The sequence below is a fragment of the Cetorhinus maximus genome, chromosome X, assembly GCF_964194155.1.
Source record: "Cetorhinus maximus chromosome X, sCetMax3.hap1.1, whole genome shotgun sequence".
In the NCBI taxonomy this organism is placed as follows: domain Eukaryota; kingdom Metazoa; phylum Chordata; class Chondrichthyes; order Lamniformes; family Cetorhinidae; genus Cetorhinus; species Cetorhinus maximus.
In genome coordinates, this window is record NC_135917.1 from 11230040 (window position 1) to 11253063 (window position 23024).

Consider the following 23024-nt stretch of genomic DNA (forward strand, 5'->3'; position numbering starts at 1 on the left):
TAGTCATTCTCTGCCTTTCTTTATATTCTGACCAATCATCTGACCTGCCATTCATCTTTGCGCAGTTATATGCTTTTTCCTTAAGTTTGATGCTTTCCTTAACTTCTTCAGTTAACCATGGATGGTGGGTCCTCCCCTTAGAATGTTTCTTTATAGTAGGAATATACTTATTCTGAGTATTCTCAAATATCCCCTAAAATGTCTGCCATTGTTTCTCTATTGATCTATGCCCTAGCCTAGTATCCCAGTTCACTTCAGCTAGCTCAACTCTCATGCCCACGTAGTTGCCCTTATTTAAGTTTAAAATACTAGTCTTAGACCCACTCTTTTCCCTTTCAAACTGGATGTAAAAGTTAATCATATTGTGCTTGCTGCTACCTTGTGGTGCCTTTCCTCTGAGGTCATTAATTGATCCTGTCACGTTACACAATACCAAACCTAATATAACCTGCTCTCTGGTTGGTTCCAGGATGTGCTGCTCTAAAAATGTATCCCAAAAGCATTCTGTGACCTCCTCCTCATCCAGGCTACTACTGCCAGTCTGGTTTTTCCAGTTTGTGTGCAGATTAAAATCACTCATGATTATTGCCGTGCCTTTATCAAAACACACAATATTTCTTCTTGTATACTTTGTCCTACATTGTGGTTACTGTATGGGGGCCTGTAGACTAGTCCCACTAGTGACTTCTTTCCACTACTATTCCTCATCTCCACCCAAACTGACTCTACATCCTGATCTCCTGAACCAAGGTCATCTCTAATTACTCTGCCAATTCCATCCTTGATTAATAGTGCTACCCCTCCACCTTTACCTAGCTTCCTATTCTTCTGGAATGTCAAATACCCCCTCAATATTCAGGACTCAATCTTTGTCATCCTGCAGCCACCTCTCCATAATGGCTATCAGATTATATTTATTTACTTCTGCTTTGTTCCTGCAAGCTTTCTCCAAGCCATTTCCCGCCCCCCTTTGTCTTTTGCAAGGATCACAGGATCACACATGTTTAATCTGTTGGTGTTGAGAATGTATTGATCCTATATGCTCAGGATTACATGTTCCGCTCGTCTTCTACAGACAGGGAACATCCTCACTTATTCACTTTTTCAGCGCCCCTTCATCCAATATCAGGGTCACGGAGAGTCAGAGCCTGTCCCGACAGGCAACGGGCGTTAGGCAGGGTACACCCAGGACGGGACGCCACAGGGCACACACTGAGGGGCACACGCTGAGAGGCAATTTGCTTCCGCCTAGCCAGCACATCCTTGGATGGTGAGCGGAAACTGGGGCGCGGCACAGGGAAGGACATACAAACGCTGCACAGACAGACACCCGAGGTCAGGATCAAAGCCAGGTCCCTGGAGCTGTGAGACAGAAGCACTAACCACTGTGCCACCATGCCACCCACAGGAAACATCCTACTTCAAACTGTTCCCTTATTGCATTCAATTTAGCTCTTTTAAAATGCTACACTTGGTGGCTGGTCTTGGGTGTTACAGCCTCCCAGATTGCGCCAAACTTTACCACTCATGGCCAATGCGCCCAGCCCTCTTGACCACCACCTTCCATCAAGTGCGCTGCAGCTTCCATTTTATGTTCTGGGCCGCTTACAAACGCCAACTGAAGATAGGCATCGCCTCTTGTGCCTCTCAGTGTTCTGGCTTAAGAAGCAACTGTCACGCATAACATTCACCAACTCCAACTCTAAACTACTCAAGGTTTTCCCAATTTATATATGGCTGATTAAAATCTCCCAGTTTCCTGTTCTCCAATGTGGCGTCCCACCTCTGCTAGCAGGCTGATGGGAGGTGTTGGGGGGGGTGGGTGGGTAGGGGACAGTAGAGCCAAAAGAAAGGCCTGCATTTCGATAGCACTTGTCACAACCTCAGGACATCTCAAAGTACTTTACAGCCAATGTAGCACTTTGGAAGTGTAGTCACTGTTGTAATGTAGGAAACGGGGCAACCAATTTGCGCACAGCAAGCTCCCACAAACAGCAATGTGATAATGACCGGATAATCTGCTTTTGTGATGTTGATTGAGGGGTAAATATTGATCAGGACACTAGGGAGAACACCCTCTCTCTTCTTCGAAATAGTGCCATGGGATCTTTTACATTCACTTGAGAGGGCAGACTGGGCTTTGGTTTAATATATCGTCCAAAAATAAAATAGCATGTCTAATCGTGCAGTACTCCTTCACTGCCCTGCAGTGTCAACCTAGATGTTTGTACTCTAGTCAATGGAGTGGGACATGAATCCACGGCCTTCTGACTCTGAGGCAAGAGTGCTACCCACTGTGCCATAGCTGGCACCAATTCCTGCCCTCACTGGACTTTGGTGGTGCCCAGAATTGGCCCCTAAGTCTGAGGAATTGCTTGCCAATCTTTTAGTTGTTTGCTAAATCGTTTGCAGAAGGTCTTTTGCAACACAATTGGGAGCAGTGAGTTCATTCCAATGCCTTTTGAAGTGCTAATGTAAATGTTGTTCCTTGTCCGATAGGTACGCAGGATGAAAAGATTCAGTCAGTAGTCATTGACTGCAGTAGCGTCTTATTCATTGACACAGCTGGAGCAAGATTGTTTGTTCAGGTAACTGACTGTAGCACCCGCACAGCAAGATGCAAAGTTCAGAGGTCAAATTCCGTACAACAGTTCCATGTGAGAATGTCAGAAATCACAGTGCCCAAAGAAAGGTAGCTTCTCATTCGATGAGCACGCCCAGTTAGCATGAAGCTGTTTACCCAGCAAAAGAAAGAAAGCCTTGCATATATATAGCGCTTTTCACAACCACCAGATGCCCCAAAGCAACTTACAGCCAAAGAAGTGCTTTTGGAGTGTGATCACTGTTGTAATGTAGGGAACAAGGCAGCCAATTTGTACACAGCAAACTCCCACAAACAACAACATGCCAACGACAAGATGCTGATTGAGGGATCATATTGGCCACAACACCAGGGAGAACATCCCTGCTCAAAATAGTGCCACCACATCTTTAATATGGACCAGAGGTCTCAGTTTAACATCTTATCCCAACATCAGCGCTTACTGACAGTGCAACACTCTCTCAGTTACTCCACTGGAACATCTGCCCTGATTTCTGTGCTCAAGCCCAAGAGTGGGACATGAACTTAGAACCTTGTGATTCAGAGCTGAGAATGCTCCTCATTGAACTATAACAGTACCAGAAAGGATGCTGTTGGTATCTTGTTACAAGGTGAAGCAGGTGTTTCAAGGATATCTGACTTTCAAAACGAGGGATTTGGGGCGCAGAGAAAACCACCTTCGATTTTTTTTCCTCAGATATGGGCAATGCAGGGCAAGGCCAGATCTAGTTGCCATGGCGATGGTCGGCCTTCTGCTTGAATTCCTGCAGCTCCACTACTGAACCTCTTAGCTTGTTAGGCTACAGAGCAAGCTCGAGGGGCCGAATGGCCTCCTCCTGCTCCTAATTTGTATGTTTGTTATGTATGTTCAGAAATCATTAAAGAGTCAACCATGAAATGGAACTGGAGTCACGCAAAAGGTATTCGTGAATCTCTCATGGCCAATGTTTCCCAGAGCTCTTAGACTTAATCATGGCAGAGGCGGGATTTGAACTCACGCATTGGGTATGGTCAGTCATAACTCTCTATATCCTAATAAGTTCATAGAGCTAGTATCATTTGCCTTAGGTGAAAGAAAAAGTTGGAGAGGAAATGTGATCCAAGGATTGAAAATGACAAAAAGAAGCTGTTAATGTAAACATAAGCAGGTTATTGAGTCTCCATTTTGAAGGTGGGACTAAGGGACACAAGTACAATCTTTCTGGAGGTTGGAAGAATTTCCCCGCCTCCACCTGCCTCACCCTGCTAGAGAAATGGATTCAACCACAGACTCCCAGCAAATGATGCGGCGATGAACTAATTACGCCCCTAGCCAAGATGCTCCAGTCCAGCTACAACACTGGCATCTACCAGGCAATGTGGAAAATGGCCCAGGTATGTCCTGTCCACAAAAAGCAGGACAAATCCAACCCGGCCAATTACCGCCCCATCAGTCTACTCTCGATCATCAGCAAAATGATGGAAGGTGTCATCAACAGTGCTAACAAGCAGCACAAACTCAGTAATAACCTGCTCACTGATGCTCAGTTTGGGTTCCACCAGGGCCACTCAGCTCCTGACCTCATTACAGTCTTGTTCCAACATGGACAAAAAAGCTGAACTCAAAAATGAGGGGAGACTGACTGCCCTTGACATTAAGGCAGCATTTGACAGAGTGTGGCATCAAGGAGCCCTAGCAAAACTAAGTCAATGGGAATCAGGGGGAAAACTCTCCACTGGTTGGAGTCATACCTAGCACAAAGCATCTTGTAGAGACTCAGGGACTGGGAATTTTGTGGTGAGGACCTCATTTCCTGAATCCCCAAAGCCTGTCCACCACCTACGAGGCACAAGTCAGGAGTGTGATGGAATACTCTCCATTTGCCTGGATGAGTGCAGCTCCAACAATACTCGAGAAGCTCGACACTATCCAGGACAAAGCAGCCCACTTGATTGGCCCCCCATCCACAAACATTCACTCCCTCCACCACTGACGCATAGTAGCAGCAGTGTGTACCATCTACAAGATGCACTGCAGCAACTCACCAAGCCTCCTTGGACAGCACCTTCTAAACCCATGACCACTACCATCTAGAGGGACAAGGGCAGCAGACACATGGGAACACCACCACCTGGAAGTTCCCCTCCAAGCCATTCACCATCCTGACTTGGAAATATATCGCCGTTCTTTCACTGTCGCTGGGTCAAAATCCTGGAACTCCCTCCCTAACAGCACTGTGGGTGTACCTACACCACATGGACTGCAGCGGTTCAAGAAGGCAGCTCACCATCACCTTCTCAAGGGGAAATTAGGGATGGTCTTGCCAGTGACATTGATAGTAACCTTGTGTCACAGGTTAGCAAGGAGATTAAAAAGAAAGCAAGCCGCACACTAGGCTTTATTTCTAGAGGGATAGAATTGAAAATTAGGGAAGTTTATGCCCAACTTGTATCAAACCTGGGTTAGACCACACTTAGAACACTGTGTGCTGTTCTGGGTTGACATATTATGAAAAGGATATAGAGGCACTGGAGAGGGTGCAGAGAAGGTTTACAATGATATACCAGAAATGTGTGGGTTTACATATCAAGAAAGGATTGACAGGCTGGGTCTCTTTTCTCTTGAAAACAGAAGGGGTGACCGAATAGAGGTTTTTAAAATTCTGAAAGGTTTTGATCGAGTGGATACAGAGAGAATGTTTCCTCTTGTGGGGAAGAGCAGAACTAGAGGCCGTCACTATAAGATAGTCACCAAGAAATCCAATGGGGAATTCAGAAGAAACTTCTTTATCCAGAGAGTGGTGAGAATGTGGAACTCACTATCACAGGAAGTAGTTGAAGAGAATAGTATAGATGTATTTAAGGGGAAACTAGACATGAATATGAGGGAGAAGGGAATAGAGGGTGACAATGGGAGATTTAGATGAGGAAAGAAGGGGGGAGGCTCAAGTGGAGCATAAACACCAGTATGGACTGGATGGGCTGAATGGCCTGTTTCTGGGCCTAATAACCCATGTAACAGGCCATTCGGCCTAAGTGGTCCATGCTGGTGCTTATGGTCCATATGAGCCTCCCCGCACCACACTTCACCTCACGCTATCAGCATATCCTTCTGTCCCTTTCTCCCCATGTGTTTATCCAGCTTCCCCTTAAGGTGCCATTGGGGTGTCTCGAGCAAATGTAATGCTCCAGAAAAGAAACAGTTAGTCTTAATTTGGTCCAATGGTCTTATTTTCCAGATGTGTATGGAGTGTCAGAAAGCCGACATGTGGGTCTATCTAGCAGAATGCAACAGTAAGTATGACAGTAATGTGGTCTCCATGCCATATTTTATTCAGATGCCTTCCTTTTGGTGCCAGTTGAGTTTTGGTTTGGGATATACTGGGTTATTATACTATGCTGTGCCCTTCATGTGACAAATCCACAACATGAAGCGATAATGTTACCGGATTGGCAATCTAGAGGCCCGGACTAATGCTCCAGAGACAAGAGGTCAGATCCCACCCTAACAGATGGCAAATTTAAACTCCATTTATAAACCTGGGATAGTCTCGGTCGCTGTGAAATCCCATCTGGTTCACTCATGCCCTTCAGGGTAGGGGAAGGAAATCTGCTGTCCTTACCTGGTTAATGTGGCTGACTCCTAACTGCCCTCTGAAATGCTCTAGCAAGGGCAATTAGGGATGGGCAATAAATGCTGGCCTTGTCAGCAATACCCATGTCCCAGGGTGAATTAAAATAAAAACTCTTCATTTTCCTCAATTCAAGTTGGATAATAAGCTAATAATAAGATAATAATCAAGGGACTGGTCTTCACATAGAAGGTCGTCCAATCAAAACAAGCCAATCACCTTTAGCTTGACTATTTTCCTCCTCATCCCCTCCCAAACTTTGAAATACCTAAGCCAGAATGTAATGCCCTCCACCCCGAGGTGAGTTAGGTGGCAGGAGGTGCCCTGATTAAGTTCAGGGGCAGGAAGGCCTGTGTGTGTGGCCTTCCCACCCTGCTGTCAATTGAGGCCTTTAAAAGAGCAAGGGCCTCAGAGTTGCTTGCAGGCTTCTGGGGGTGGGGGTGGCACTCCCTCCTTAAAGGCACTCAGTGCCCGATTAAGGGACCTGGCATCGGGAAAGGGGGCACCTGCTAAGAGCCAGCCCGCTGCCCCTCCTGCCATCACCCATTTGTGGCCTGGGTCCCTCAGCGATCCTGGGCTCATTACCGATAGCGCCCACCACCTTCCCGGTGGCGCTGCCGAGCAACGCCCAGCTGCTGGCCTCTGATTGGCTGGCACCTCTTGGGGGCGGGATTTCACCCCCTCCCCGCCACCCCACGGGGCCCTTGATCCCAGAGAAGGCCCACCACTGCCCAGTTAGTGCAGCGGGGCCTTCCCGAAAGCAGGTGGCGCGGGCTCTGGCGAGAACCCCCCGTTGCCTCCATTAAATTCCACCCCGAGAAACTGAAATGAAAAAAAGAAAGCGCTGAAAATACTCAGCAGCTCGCGGAGAGAGCGAGGAACAGGCTCTGGTCGATTTGACCTTGCATCACAACTGGCAGAAGTTGGAGGGTGAACAGCTTAAGCAAGTACAGAGGCTAGTTTCTAAAGAAGCGTTCATTGGTCCTTCCGTAGTTACAAATCTCTTTGTTCTTTGCATTCTCTAGAAGACGTTTTGAAAATATTGACGTGTAGCGGCCTACTCAACCACCTTCGCCCAGAGCAGATCTTTGTAACAGTTCATGATGCAGTCGTCTATGTAGAGCAAATGAAGGTAACAATCTTGAACGTCCATTCCCGCATGATCTGTAAGATACCCTGCACATGTCATACAAAAGCATGTTCAACTTAATTCAACTCAGGCTTTGTTGAGCTTTAAACCACCTGAAGTGCAGGCTCACACAATGACTGCTGAGATCCGAATTCCTCCTTATTTTAAAGACTGTATCTCAATGAGAGAGGATATCCACTGTGAAAGGGCCTTACTTTTGCATTTCCCCAGGCACATGAGGACACATGGCCACGTGCCCCATCTTACAGAGAGGGTGTTGCTAAGAGCTCAGGAACCATTGCCCAATCCCCGACTCATATTTTTAACAAATGACATAAAAAATAACCGGTAACTGTTCAATTGGCACCAAATAATATAAAATGATGCCCACCGGTGGCACTGGGCATCCAGTCAGCTGGCACTTTAAGGGCTGCCCAAGCATAATCAAAAGCTTAAAATATTGGGAAGAAGCCAGAGGAAATATTAAGGGGAGTAACTTCAATCTAACCCATCCAGCAGGAAACTGAGGTGATTGGGTCTTGCTGCCCATTTTTCATCTTGCCTGAGTTTACTTTCCATCGATTTATGAGCGGCAGATATGATCCCTTCAACTTGCTGCTGGGAACGTTGCATTAAAATGATCCCCAATGCCGACTCTGAGATGGGCCAGTGAGAAAACAAATTGGAGCTGTCAAGCCCCGCCCCCTTAGGAACATGATTGACAATTCTTCCCCCTTAAAGGGTCAACCCCACTATTACCTCATGGGGACCTCTCAAACCCTGAAGAGGTCAAGGTTCCCCGCCGACTCATGGGGACCCCCTGGCTTGTGAATGACCAAAATGGAGGGGACTCACTCGGGGAGGCACTGAACACCGTGGGAGAGTCCGTTGGGAACGTGCAGAGGTGAAGTTGGAGGGAGCGCTCGAACCTCCAAACAAGCCATGTGCCCAATCCTCCAAACGCTACCTGCCTCACGTGTGGCAGAGTCTGCAGGTCGCACGCTGGACTTACCAATCACCTCACAACCCATCGAACCCGAGTGGAATCAAGTCATCCTCGATCCCAAGGGACTGCCTCAGAAGAAGAGAAGACCTCTCCAAGTTCCGCCCAAACTGATTTTTTTAAAAGACAAACTCACACATTTAAATGGTGAGGTCAGGAGAAAACAAAACCAGAAATTCCACCCAGTGCCAATTGGCGACAGAACATAGGAACAGGAGGAGGCCATTCAGCCCTTCAAGTCTCCTCTGCCGTTCAATTCTATCATGGCTGATTTGTACCTTAATTTTATCAGCCTTGGTTCTGTAACCCTTAATCCCCTTACCCATTGAAAATCTATCAATCTAAGTTTTGAAATTTTCAATTGACCCCCCCCTTCCACCCCCATTCTCAACAGCTTTTTGGCGGGGGTGAGGGGAGAGAGTTCCAGATTTCCACTCCCTTTTGTGTGAAGAAGTGCTTCCTGACATCGCCCCCGAACGGCCTGGCTCGAGTTTTAAGGTTCTGCCCCCTTGTCCTGGACTCCCCCCACCAGAAAAAAGTTTCTCTCTGTTTACCTTTCAAATCCTTTAATCAACTACAATGACCCCTTTATCTTCTATATTCAAGGGAATACAAGCCTAGCCTATGCAACCAGTCCTTAAAAATCAACCCTTTTAACTTTGGTATCATTCTGGTGTTTCTGTGTTGAACCCCTTCCAAAGCCAATAGATCCTTCCTGAGTTGCGGCTCCCAGAATTGAACATAGTTCTCCAGATGGGGCCTAACCAGAACTGTATAAGAAGCTCAACTGCTGGGAGACAGTTCTGGCATTTAAGGGTTACATGTGCATAAACATAGGCAAACAGTCAGAGAGAGACAATGAAAGGGTATCCCTTAGTATCGGCGGAGAGTGGAATGGGCCCAATCATCACTTGAGTCGGTACAAAGCTATTGTCAATAAAGCTCGTCAAAACTCAGACCGTATTTCCATAGCATTGTCACTGGAACTGACAGGCTTTTCTAAGCTATAAAAACATTGAAAGGGTTCAGAGGAGATAGGTCAGGAATGATTCCAGGACTCGGGACGCAAAGGTATGCGGTCACCTTTGCAAAGCTCAATTCACTCTCGCTGGAATAAGAGGATTGCACGGGTTGGCGAGAAAATGAAAGAATGGCCTGTCTTCAACATAAGAGGCTGCGTGATTGGGCGCAAAGTGTGTTGCCCCTGACAACGAGGAGCAAATTGTGAGCAATGGTGACACTTCCCCAGCAGCTACTGGTCGACTCAACCAGCATAAAATGGCGAATCGCTAACCCAGCTTTGTAGTGCGCAACCTTTAAGGCAAGCACAGAGAGAAAAAAAGGCAATTTACAACCCATACTGGGATCCTTCTTGAGGCGCTAAACCTGCAAGCAGTACTTGGGGGGCAGGGGGCATGTGTTGCTGGGATGGGGGCAGCTAATTCGCTGCAGCGCAAAACTCTGCAAACCTCTACAACCTGCCACGGTGTTACACGATCCGCTGACTGTAGAACGCTTTTGCCTGAGACATGCCACATTGGGGGCGGTGAAGGCGCCCATTCCTGAGGGGATCAGGATGATAACTGGCCGCGTCGGTGCAGGCTGAACGCGAACGGTAGGCCGGACAAGCTCCTCAGGCCCAATCGCTTGCTCGCGTCCTGCGTTTCCTCAGCCTCTTTCCACGATTGTGTGACCGACTTGAAAAAAAACTCCTTTTCCCCCTCCTCGAACCTTTCTCGCAGCTTCCAAGGCCGGGATTTCCCGGCCCTGTTGTGCTGGGGCCCACCGCAGGAGGTTCAATGGCCCAGCCAAGAGTCCATTGGCTTTCGGCAGGACTGGATGATCCTGGACTGGGAAAGCCCACCTTATGTTTCGCGTAACCTTGTTCACCTTCGTCCTATCTGAACTCCGGTCCACTTACGCAGCCCAACATTCCGACTGTTGCTTTACTCTTTCAATGCTTGGTCAACCATCATGTCCGGCCCTTCTCTCCTGATTGACTCCATTTGTTAGTGCAAGGAGTTAGCCTATGAGGTAGTGAAGAGTTGCAGTAAACCACAGGGGATCAGGTGTGTCAAGAAAGCAAAGGAATTAAGTGAAGATGCCACAATGGGGAAGCAGCTCCCTGTGAAGGGAGCAAGTTCCTGTCAGAAGTCACCATGGCCACATTCAGTGAACAGGAAGCGAACTCAACTTAAACAGGAATAGTAAATGGATGGCCAGTTATGAGACTAAATCACTGAGGAGCAATCCCACGAGATTTGAAAGTATCTGTTTGATTATTTTTCTTTTTTTAGGAAGCATCATCACAGAAAAGCACTACAATTTGGGTATGAAAGATTGCCCTGGACTTTCGGCTCAATAATCGCCGTCACCAAACACTTAAAAGGACAGTCACAAGGTCCTGGCACAGCCACAATTGTCTTTCAAGGAGGCGCGAAATGAAATAAATAAGTCCTGTCCAAGCTGGAACGCAGAATGCGACTTAGTTTCTAATCAAAGAGGTGTAGCATTTTGCTAACAAAACAGCTACAGATTAAGCTGCACAAAATGGCTTCTTAGGAACTGAATCAAAATGGCTGCCGAAAGCAAATTGCGTGAAAGGTCACACCTTAAAAGCCAGAAAGTCAGCTTTAACTGAAGTTGTCATTTGCCGTTAAGTTGGGATTGTTGTATAGTTGTGTTGAGTGTACCTGGGCTGTCACAGAGACTGAGATAAACATCGAGCGAGTGTTTGGGAATTAGGGGCATGTCCTTCTCCATGAAAGTGTTTGGCAATACAACATAGAGGATTGGAGATGAAGGTGAAGTTGGGGTTGAGAAGAGTGATGCCCATGTCTGCACGATTAGGGTGACTGAGCTGAGAACTTTGATTAAGCTGGGCATCATGGATGCCAACAGTGTTGCTCCAGGCTGCTCACATCTGGAAGAAGCCTCCTTTGCTTCCAAAGATAAAATGCATTGGCACCAAAGCAGGCAGGTAGAAACTTGCCTTGAACATTATTGGAAACAGTAACATGTCCTTGCTCTTCTGCACCCTGCCCTCCCAAAGTATTTGTTTTAATGAAGGCATTACCCCTTTTCATTTTGCAAAGGAACATCTTTGAGAAACTACTCTTTCCTGGGTCTGTAGTAACAGTTGGCTGTTTATTCCCAGAATGACTCCCTGTTTAGCAGGAAATTCACTCCCTTTGATTGTTTCCTTGAAATTTTAAATCCCTCCCACCCTCCCATTTTCAAATCTTTATTCTTTCATGGGATGTGGGTGTCACTGACAAGGTCAGCACTTGTCACCCATCCCTAATTGCCCTTGAACTGAGGGGCTTGCTAGGCCATTTCAGAGGGCAGTTAAGAGTCAACCACATTGCTGTGGGTCTGGAGTCACATGTAGGCCAGACCAGTTAAGGACACAGATTCCCCTAAAGGGCATTAGTGACCCAGATGGGATTTTACAATTGATCATAGTTGTTATAATCACCATTAATAATTTCAGATTTTATTAATTGAATTTAAATTCCACCAGCTGCTGTGTTGGGTTTTGAACCCATGACCCCAGGGTAGCTGCTGGATTACTAGCCCAGTGATGCTACCGCTACACCACATCTCCCCATCCTTTTTCAAATAGTAATCAATGCCAAGATTCCCCTATCCTGAGCTGTGTCACAGAATCAAAGAGGCCAGGGAATTCCCAGATTTTCCCACCCCGCCCTCCGCCCATGCGCACTCCATTCCTCACCGCCCACCCCCACCTCACGTACTTGCTGAGTTAGCTAACCAGCACGGCAAAAGGAGGCAATGTTGCTAGTTTGTCTGAGCTCCCTTAAGCTCAGAAGAGAAATATTGTCCAATCATTCTGCTCCTGATAACTCTCCAGTAACGCCTACTGCAAAATGCTTGTGTCCTTGGACTTTGCTAAGAGCGGTTTTGGCTTCTGCTGTATGTCCCCATAATGGAACATAGGAACAGAAGGAGACCTTTCAGCCTGTTTCTCCATTCAAATTGATCATGGGTGATCTGTGTCTTGACTCCCTCTGCCCACCTTGGTTCCAGAATCCCTTAATCCCTTTACCCAACACAAATTATCAATCTCAGCTTTGAAATTTTCAATTCGCCTCCCTCTAACTTCAACAGCTTTTTTTGGGGTGGGGCGAGAGAGTTCCAGATTTACGTGTGTGAAGAATCGCTTCCTGACATCACCCCCTGAACAGCTTGGCTCGAATTTTAAAGCTATCTGAATTTCCCCTCTCCCCATCCTCCTGCCACCCCCACACCAAAGGAAATAGTTTCTCTCTCTATCTCTCTCAATACTTAGTGCTGACAGTGTGTTTAAACCAATCACAATTCTACCGATCCTTCATTGTTATATCTGATTTGCTGATGTGATTCTGTTCGAAAATTCGTATCTGTAAATAAACAATCATTTATAAAGGCGGATTTTTCCAGTGTTTTATTAAACACCAAAAAGCTAGCTCCCTGCTCAGAGGCGTGATGAAATTCTCTGCTCCCACCAGCGGCGGGATTTGCGGTGGTTGGGGGTAGATGCTTTGGCGTGATTGATAAAAGTCGGACTCCTACGGGCGGAAAATTATCTTGGAATTTTGCTCACCTAGCTTAAAGGCAGGTCATGTTTCCCAAAGAGCCATGTTGGGGAACCCCCCCACCCCAGTTTGCATTCATTTGCATCTCATAAGCGCTAATTAAGATTCCGTCCTGCCGGAATTAAGTTCGCCCTCCAGCGAGAATGGAGAACATTCAGTTTTACGACTGTAGATAAGTGGTGCCCACCTGGCGAGTGTCACTTCCTCCGCGAGTTTGAGGGTCCGTAGATGTTGCTCTCTCTTTCTTAGGCACCTCGCACAGCTTCACTCGAGCGCCATTAGAAAATGCTGCACCAGGGCCGGACAAGGGAGGTAGGCTTACCGGGGAAAGAGGGGAGAGTAACCGGCGGAAGGCGTGGGCATTTGGCGGTGGGGGGGTGGTGCGACTGTCTTCCAGGGTGGAGTCGGTGGTGTGGACTGTGGTGGCCTGAGGGGATGAACTCAGGGTACTGGTGTTAGGAGGGAACAGTCACAGTCAGAGGGGGAGTGGGTGAGGTACAGTGGCAGGTCCAAGGTGAGAGTCTGGTAGGTGAAGGTCTCATCGGGTGGGTCATGGAGGGGGACATTACAGGTAACTCAGATAACAGGAGGGGGCAGGGTCAGGGTGGGCACGGGGATGACAACAGGTGTCGGCTCTGAGGGGAGGGAAGGCATGTGGAGGTGGATTGTCATAGCGTCTAGAGTAATGGGGGGGAGGTTCAAGGGTGACAGTGGGGAGAGGGATGGTGATATTGGGTGGGTCGATGGTGATGGTGGAGGTTGGTGGGTGACGGGGCGAGGGTAGAAGGTGGTGGAGGGTGACAGTGGGGAGAGGGATGGTGATATTGGATGGGTCTATGGTGATGGGGGAGGTTGGTGGGTGACGGGGGGAGGGTAGAAGGTGGTGGAGGGTGACAGTGGGGAGAGGGATGGTGATATTGGGTGGGTTGATGGTGATGGGGGGAGGTTGGTGGGTGACAGGGGGAGGGTAGAAGGTGGTGGAGGGCGACAGTGGGGAGAGGGATGGTGATATTGGGTGGGTCTATGGTGATGGGGGGAGGTTGGTGGGTGACAGGGGGAGGGTAGAAGGTGGTGGAGGGTGACAGTGGGTAGAGGGATGGTGATATTAGGTGGGTTGATGGTGATGGGGGGAGGTTGGTGGATGACAGGGGGAGGGTAGAAGGTGGTGGAGGGTGACAGTGAGGAGAGGGATGGTGATATTGGGTGGGTCTATGGTGATGAGGGGAGGTTGGTGGGTGACGGGGGGAGGGTAGAAGGCGGTGGAGAGAGTTTGAAAGGTCCCGCGCACCATTTTTCCAAACTGACCTTGACCATGCAGTTAGTCAGTGAGATCCTTCAAGGTGGAAGGAGGGTCTTTTCGGGTGGGTGGAGCTCAAGGTCAGCACATGTGACCGACTAAAGGGACACACTAATAATCATGAGGAAACTGGATGAGAACCATGCTCAGGTGTGTTCTCCTCTCTCTAGTGAAGCCCACATTGCAGCAGGTTTGTCCCCAACTCATGGGTCTCACAACCTCGAGATCCCAACAAGGTGTGGAGCTGCCATTCATTCTGTGCCATTTGCCATCGGCTGCAGTCAGAGGCAGGGATGAAGGGAGGGAGGGAGGATGCCTCCAGGGAGCACGGCTGGTGGAGGGCAGTCAACTCGTGACTCCAAACCTCCATCCTCCTGGGTGAATGGTCTTGGTTGACAAGGGGTCATGGACTTAGTCTTTCTATGCTGCTAAGGCAATGGGCTCTCTATAGAGTCTCGAGGGTAGTGGAGACAAGCAGAAAATTGTCCACGTGAGGCTTCTTGCACATGGCTCTCATCACCCTGGTCAAAGAGCAACGTCTCCATATGGGTTCATGAATGAACAGGAGGAACACCCAATTCTGGTCCTCCAGGATGTCCTTTACCTGGAAGGGGTGGGGTGGGGAGGCCATGTCTAGATGGAGGCCAGGTGAGAAGGGCTGAGCACTTGCCTGCTGGCTTTGAGATGGAGGGAAACCTGTAAAGGACATACTCACTAAACGTATCACTTCAGTTCGTTCACACATCCACTGAGGTGTCGATGATGTGGGCTGCAGGTAACTCTGCCTTGGGAATGGCTCTCATCCAGATGAGGAGAAGGAGGGCCCATCGCAGGTTGGCACAGGGCCAGGAGGAGCAAGGGCCTGAGCAGCAAGAGGCAGCGGGGCCTCTAGAAGGTCAAGATGAACATGGACCACTGAGACGGCGAGAATTGGCCCGACCATGGGTGTATCGCTGGCGTGGTTCTTATCTGGAGGGGAACAAGAGGCAATGCCAGAGGTTCCCTCGTATGTCCCGGGATGTGGTTGCTCACATCTGCCAGTTTCTGCGGTACGAGGTGCGGCCGCACGGACTCTGGAGGAGTAATGTGGAGCTCCTGGCCGGCAGTGAGTGAATGTCTGTCCGGGTGCCCTTTAAATCTGGCACCAGGACCTTTGACCCCATGAGGTAACGGCGGGATGGGTGACCGCCACGAGATTGGCCGAGCTCCTCATGGCTGCATAATTAATGAGCTGAGCAACGGAAGATCGTGCGTGTCCCCGGAATCACACCGACATTCCCGCCCACCACTGGACTGAGACCCCAGAATGGAAGGATTCCGGCCTGTGACACTGAATATTTCCCCCTACCCACTTTTTGATTTAATCTCATCTCGACAGTAAAATCTCATCAAATCCGTGTTTAATTAATAACGCGCAATATCACCTTTGGAGTGACTGTGAATATGTTGCCACGATGCTACAACCTGCACTCCTTTCTCAAAGAGCTAATAAGTCGATGGCCTCGCTTTAGCTCTGAGCAGAATTTACATGAAACTATGACAGAACCGCAGGTTGCTGACAAAATTAAACCAGCTGACGATCATTTAGATCAATATTTTAGTGTCATATAAATCAAGGGAGATGTTATCATCCAGCCCTACTGTGTTGTGATTTATTGGGAGTTTGTAGCTAATGCTGAATTTTCTAGCATCATGCATTCACAGGGATAGAATTGATTTTATTTTAAGCAAATCGATCAAGATCTTCCATTGTGGTAAACAAAGGCAGGAAAAACACAAGTGCTGTGATTAGTTTTGTTTCAAACTGTCCTTTACTAAGTCCATCAGCAAACAGACAGGTCCACTTGTCATCCCTTCTACTGACAGCCTTTCATGTTGGATCAGCTCCCCGGCAGGCTGTACCCCGACTTATCCCCCTCCTGCAGGCCCCATGCCTTAAGAGGGCGTTGGCGACCATGGACGTCCATTGGATCAGCCCATGATTATACTTGGCAAAGTGCTGCGGTGGTTTGCCGTTGCCTTCTGCAGTCTGGCTGACCAGGAAACTCTCCCACTCTTACCGCCTGCCATCAGGCATATTGGAAGGATTTACAGGTTGATAATCAACCTCTTTGGCCACACCTTCTGTGCCCATCAAGTCCTGAAATGGGACTTGAAGCTAGAGCTTCTGGCAGAGGTAGGGAGCGCTAGTGTGCTACAAGGCCTCCCACATTTGCTATTTGCAGCTCCAATAAAAATCCCCGCGAAATCCACCCAAATTCGCAAAGTATGCACTGTTGCTTTACAGAGCAGCTCAGTCGGACCACCAACGCAGACTCTTCTGGAGCGCATTGGCGCGCGCTGCAAGTTTGGGTTTTCAGCGCAAGTGTGTGTGCGCGTCGGGAGTTGCGGTGTGGTTGCTGTAGTGATAGGCTGTTCGGGACTGTAAGGGTTAATGTGAGGCGGGGGAAACATTGTGATGCAGAGAGTGACTTGGGAATGGCGGAGTGTAGCAGTGAGTCAGGTAGAAGGCGGCATGACAATAGTACCTAGTCAGGACTGTTAATGTTCAACCATACAAGCCTCTAGGCCTCTCCATGAGACAACATGCAACCTTACAACAGTTGCGGCCCTCAATATTGGCGAATGCCTCAGCATCGCCACAACTGGGGTACAAAATCCAGGCCATTGATTCGTTTCTTGCTACCCCGTTATGCTTATGAGCCTAAAAAGTACTCTTGGCCTTTTCAGTCTTGTCCACTGTTTTAACGCAAGCACGGGTTTAAATGGGTTAAAATGTTTGCCAAAACACAAAGACTCGTTATGGAAAAATGCCGAGCGTTGTTCCCTCTCAAGTTGCCAACTGCAATTTCCAGGGCGTTTTACAGAAGTTTGTTACTGCTAATTACATAGTATTTTTTGTAGCTCTTCATTATAGCAGCGGCCACAAGCCAGCACAAGTTTCATCAGAATTATTCAGACCTGTAGGATTTACCACCTAGGACTTTCACAGCCAAGAGCTGATGGAATTCTTCAGATCACACAACTGTGGAGCTGGTTCACTCAGAGCCACACCATCAGACTGGCCATGTCTAAGGAGAGAGCCCTGATTTTAACCATCCTCCATTGCCCCCCAGTTCTGACGAGGAAAGGCGATTAAATTGCAAGGCAGCGTTCTTAGCTCCGTGCTCTCCCCGGTCGCGATTTTAATTCCTGGGCCTTGGGAGGCTCATGAAGCCTTCACCAGGCCTCATAAACATTCATAGGTTACGGTGTCCAGTTGGGTGGCCAGGCTTTGCCGGGGCAGTCCTGGTTTCTCTCGGAATGTCACGGTGTCCCCGCCAAAGTTGCTCAAATGTCCTGGTTTCCAGCTCCCCTGAGCCCCCTCCCCCTTTAACCCACCCCTTGCGTTCCATTTACTGTAGGCACGTCCAACAAAAAAAAAAGCACCCTGGGAATCGGAGCGCCGCCCGCTTGCCGCTTATTAAGCAGCTGCGTTGGGAGACGCCCGCACGCCCGGAAATCCTTCTCACCGGCATCCGGAGCCGGGAAGGGGGTCAGCCTCAGGGTGACGGCTGGAGATTGGCAGCAAGGGTCCGCCGACTGCAAGATGCACTCGATGAGGTACTCGAATGGCACCCCTTCAATAAACCACCAGTCAAGAGCTGAAGAAGGTGATAGGCAAGTTCGGTTAAGCTGTGGCACTTCCAGCCAATCTCCTCGCTGAAAGGCCTCGAACTTTCCCGCTTCAGGCTTTGGATGGAAACAAAACCTGCCTCACCTGAAGTACGTCCGCTGGTGTAAAATCCAGCTTCTGGCTGAAAACCTCGATTGCTAGAACCCAGCGTGCGCATGAAAATAACCAAGGTTATTAAATGGTGATGGGTCTTACCATTGTGCACAGTAAAGTTAGTGTGGAATTGAGGATTCTGACTGGGGATCTTGGAACAAACGAAGCCTCGGCTCAGTCTTTTTAAGAAAATGAGGCCAAAATATCATGGAAACTAAAGTCTGTGGGTTGTAGCTGCTGCCTTAAATGACTGGGTGTTGCTAACTCTGACTGGACATGTTCTGGGAGATGTCATCACATCACCTCATGTATATCCCCCTCCCCACCCAGGCTCCTGCCATTGGTCACCCAGCATCTCCATTTTCACGGTTTTACTACGCGTCCTGGTTTTTGACTGTTTTGAAAATCTGGTCACCCCCCCACCGTCCGATGATGTCATTCGGACTCCGGCGCAATTTTAACCCCAGGCTGCATGAAGCAGGCTGGGAAAAGGTCCTGCGAATTGGATTCCGCGCCAGGTGAGGCCTGGGGGAACGATGTTTTAAAGGTTTGAAAGGTTTCTAGTTGGCCTGGAGGAACAGTAGCCCAACAAGGAGGCCGTGGGCCTCCCCTGCTCCAGGTTTCCCTTCCTGTTCCCGGTTCCATGATCACCACCTTTGACCCCCCTTGCCCTTGTCATCCCTCACTTTGCCAGGGACTGTTTCTTTTCCATTTCCTTTTATCCGTCATTGCATTGGGATTATTCTGCCCCTTCATCAATATGGAATTGTTCAAACATGAGGAAAATGGGGGTAGGTCAGTCAGCCTGTTCCAACATTCAATTAGATCATAGCTGATCTGTACCTGAACTCCATTTACCTGTTTTTACTCCCTATCCCGAACTAAAGTCTCTCAGTCTCAATCTTGAAAACGCCAATTAAGCCCCAACGTCCACAGCCATTAGACCATTGGAGGACCTTCACCGCACTGACTGCTGCTTCTTCAAGAGGGTGACTCACCATTACCTTCTTGAGGGCAATTAGGGATGTGCAATAGATGCCAACCTTACCAGTGACGCTCACATCCTGAGAACGAATTGGAAAAGAATTCACTCCACTCATAGAGAATGATACAGACTCCATCTTAAATTGCATGAATATGATCTCTGTTATGGTTGGAGTGGATAAGCCCAGACCCATACAGGCACATCAGAGGAGCAGAATTTTCATGGTGTCATCTACAGCAGGAGATCAGGGAAGAGGCCCCAAAGATCCCATCCCAGAGCCTGGAAAACTAGACTGACGTCAATGGGTAGAATGACCGCCCCTCCACAATCAATGACCATTTTCTAGTGCAGTTCTGGGCCTTTATTAGCCCCCTCAATGAAAATAGTGCCTGCTGTCAGCTGGCGAGTGTCTCTTTGAGTCTTGAGAAGGTGAAATTCCTGGGGTGGTTCAGGAACTTCCTTGGTCAAACCCCACCCCCAAATACATGTGGGGGAAGAGATGACTCAGCTACTCCTCCAACTGGAATTTGGACCGGAATCAATACGAGATGAATACCCTGAGATATTCGGGTTCTGACCTCCTGGAAGGCAATCTGCCTACTCTTCGCCCTTCCTGGGTATTGGAATTTCTGTGGCTCACTGAACGATTGAGTCCAGTCATTTGCTCATCCTTTTGAAGCAGAGGAGCGGATGGTCACCTGTTCCACTATTTCAAAGGCTTCAGCTCTCGAAGCTTCGTTGACACAGCTGTGCTTTAGAATCCTGCTATGAATGCTTGGCTGAGCTCCAAAGCTCACTAATGGATTGAGCGCTGCATGGGGTTGTTGATACAGCTTTTTTTATTTGTTCATGGGATGTGGGCATCGCTGGCTAGGCCAGCATTTATTGCTCATCCCTAATTGCCCCTTGAGAAGGTGGTGGTGAGCTGCCTTCTTGAACCGCTGCAGTCCATGTGGTGTAGGTACACCCACAGTGCTGTTAGGGAGGGATTTCCAGAATTTTGACCCAGCGACAGTGAAGGAACAGCAATATATTTCCAAGTCAGGATGGTGAGTGGCTTGGAGGGGAACTTCTGGGTGGTAGTGTTCCCATCTGTCTATTGCCCTTGTCCTTCTAGATGGTAGTGGTCGTGGGTTTGGAAGGTGCTATCTAAGAAGCCTTGGTGAGTTTCTGCAGTGCATCTTGTAGATGGTACACACTGCTGTTACTGTGTGTCAGTGGTGGAGGGAGTGAATGTTTGTGGATGTGGTGTCAATCAAGTGGGCATTACTTCCCACTTATCAGCCCAATCCTGGATATTGTCCAGGTCTTGCTGCATTTGGACATGGACTGCTTCAGTATCTGAGGAGTCGTGAATGGTGCTGAACATTGTGCAATCATCAGCGAACATCCCCACTTCTCACTTTATGATGGAAGGAAGGTCATTGATGAAGCAGCTGAAGATGGCTGGGCCTAGGACCAGCTGTCAAGGGAATTGTGAACTTTATTTTGATTCACAGTTTTCTGACTAGGATTAAAGTTAACTGAAGGATGGCTGTTCTCTGAATGGCTGATTGTTTATTTTGCCAGCTTCATGAGCAACTCAAAGACTTCCCAAGTTATTCTAGGGCCTATGAGTTTTGTCCATCGTGGATTCTGAGTGAGTGGGCAAGGAGGGTACGGAGGGGGCATTGGGGGTATAGAAGGGGCATGGGGATATGAGGGGGAATGGGGTATGGAGGCGACATGGGGGAGGGGGGGAAACCATTTGTCCTTGACTAAGACTAAAAAGGCAGTTTCCATAAGCAATTTACTGAATAGCGAAACCTGAACCTTTATACACGTCAGATAGTGTGCCCACGATTAATAAATACCCTATAATTGTGGTATCAGCCATTGGCAATCATGAGGACGCCCACCTAATCCCTATTTTTGGAAGGTGGAAAATTCCATACCCCAGACTAATGGAATAGGTTAACATTGTATACACACTGAATAATGCATAGAAACAGTGAGAAACAGATACTGAGAGCACTGTTTTCGAAAACATGTAGTGCAGAATCAGTTCACAAAGGATAAAAATACCTTTTTGGGAGCATATCATTACAATATATTAGAGTAAAACTTGAGTGGCCACTGACAGAGTTTAGACTGGACACTCACTCACCAAACCTTGTGCATGCACACACACAAAAATGATTATGAGTTTAGGCCTCGATATAATTAATCAAAATGAACACTGCAATTACTTCATTGACTAAATTTAACTAATAATTACAAATAATAATTATACAAGTAACAAATATATATTATAATAACATACATATTATACATACTATATATATGATATACGTATATTTATATAAATAATATATATGTGTGTGTGTATATATATACTGGTAATCTAGAGGCCCAGGCTAAACCTCTGAGGACATGGGTTCAAATCCCACCATGGCAGCTGGTAGAGTTTAAATCCCACTAATAAATCTGGAATTGAAAGCTAGTCTCATAATGGTGACCATGAAGTTATCGTTGATTGTCATAAAAACCCATTGGGCTGAATTTTCTCCCCGTCGCGGGGGAAGTTGATGGGCAGGCACGTGTGGGTGCGCTTCTGATCGGCACCCCTGATCGGAGGAGTGGCGCCATTTTACGTGGGTGGGCCAATTAAGGCCCGCCCCGCGTGACGTCCGCAGGGAAGCGCTATGCAAACGCACTCATCTCCCTGAGGCTAAGTGCAGCCTCAGGGAGATCACCTCTACTTTCAAAAATATTAAAAACAGAAAAAAAAAATTCCCTAACAATGTCACATGAGTTGGGACATGTTCATAATTTACAGAATAACTTTATGACAATTTTTAAACCCGACATGAAACCTCATCCCGCCGCTGGATGAGGTTTCATGTTTTCTCTATTTGCCGCCGGGGCTCCTGGCCGACCCGCCAACCTTAAGGTTGGATGGGCAGGTCCTTTAATGGTTTAAATAATCCTGTCAATGGCCTCAATTGGCCAGTGACAGGTTAGCGAGCGCACAGCTGATTTTGCTGCGGGCCCACCTTCCTGAAAATTTAAATGGGGCGGGGTGACGTCGGGAGTTCCGCCTGACATCATCCCGTGTCAGCGAATGGGCCCCGCCCCCTGCTCGCCGATGGTAAAATCCAGCCCATTGGGTTTGCTATTGCCCTTTTTTGCAGTGATGTGCTGAGCTCCTCCATCATTGAGGATGGGGATATTTGTGGAGCCTCCTCCTCCAGTGAGTTGTTTAATTGTCCACCACCATTCACGACTGGATGTGGCAGGACTGCAGAGCTTAGATCTGATCCGTTGGGTGCAGAATCGCTTAGCTCTGCCTATCACTTGCTGCTTATGCTGTTTGACATGCAAGTAGTCCTGTTTTATAGCTTCACCAGGTTGACACCTCATTTTTAGGTGCTGCTCCTGGCATGCCCTCCTGCACTCTTCATTGAACCAGGGTTGACCCCCTGGCTTGATGGTAATGGGAGAGTGGGGAATGTGCCAGGGCCATGAGGTTACAGATTGTGTCCGAGTGCAATTCTCCTGCTGCTGATGGCCCACAGCACCTCATGGATGCCCAGTCTTGAGTTGCTAGATCTATTCGAAATATATCCCATTTAGCATGGTGATAGTGCCACACAACACAATGGAGGGTCAATGTGAAGATGGGATTTTGGCATAGTGGTATTGTCACTGAACTAGTGACCCAGGGTAATGCTCTGGGGACCCAGGTTCAAATCCCACCATGGCATCATGGTTTACAGGCGGCGAAGCAGTTACCTCAATATGTCTGAGGTCCAGTGTCAAAGGAAGCTCTGTCTCTCAAGGGAGACAGTCGCCTCCATCTGTCAGATGATAGGGCCTGAGATCTCTGCAAACAGTGTGGGTGGGCACCCCATACCGGTGTTGCAGATTCTACAAGTCTGTGCAAGGTACCCAGGCAGCTCCCACGATGCCTACATCCTCAGACACTCCCAGGTGCCGGGGCTCTTCAATGCTCCAGTCCGGCTGGATGGATGGCTGCTGGGTGACAAGG

General features: G+C 48.2%; 1 protein-coding gene across 2 annotated transcripts in view; it reads left to right on the plus strand.

The window, feature by feature from the left end:
- slc26a10 (solute carrier family 26 member 10) overlaps positions 1-23024 on the plus strand; it is an 86375-nt gene that overhangs the window by 58294 nt on the left and 5057 nt on the right. Inside the window, exons 15-18 of one of the 2 annotated variants that reach the window (XM_078534694.1) lie at positions 2500-2588; positions 5821-5875; positions 7239-7345; positions 10643-12777. In XM_078534694.1, the coding sequence (XP_078390820.1) occupies positions 2500-2588; positions 5821-5875; positions 7239-7345; positions 10643-10681 (290 nt within the window). In that variant the 3' untranslated portion in view covers positions 10682-12777. Of the gene's footprint in view, positions 1-2499; positions 2589-5820; positions 5876-7238; positions 7346-10642; positions 12778-23024 lie in introns of those variants that run through there. The other variant, XM_078534693.1, reaches the window with a different exon arrangement.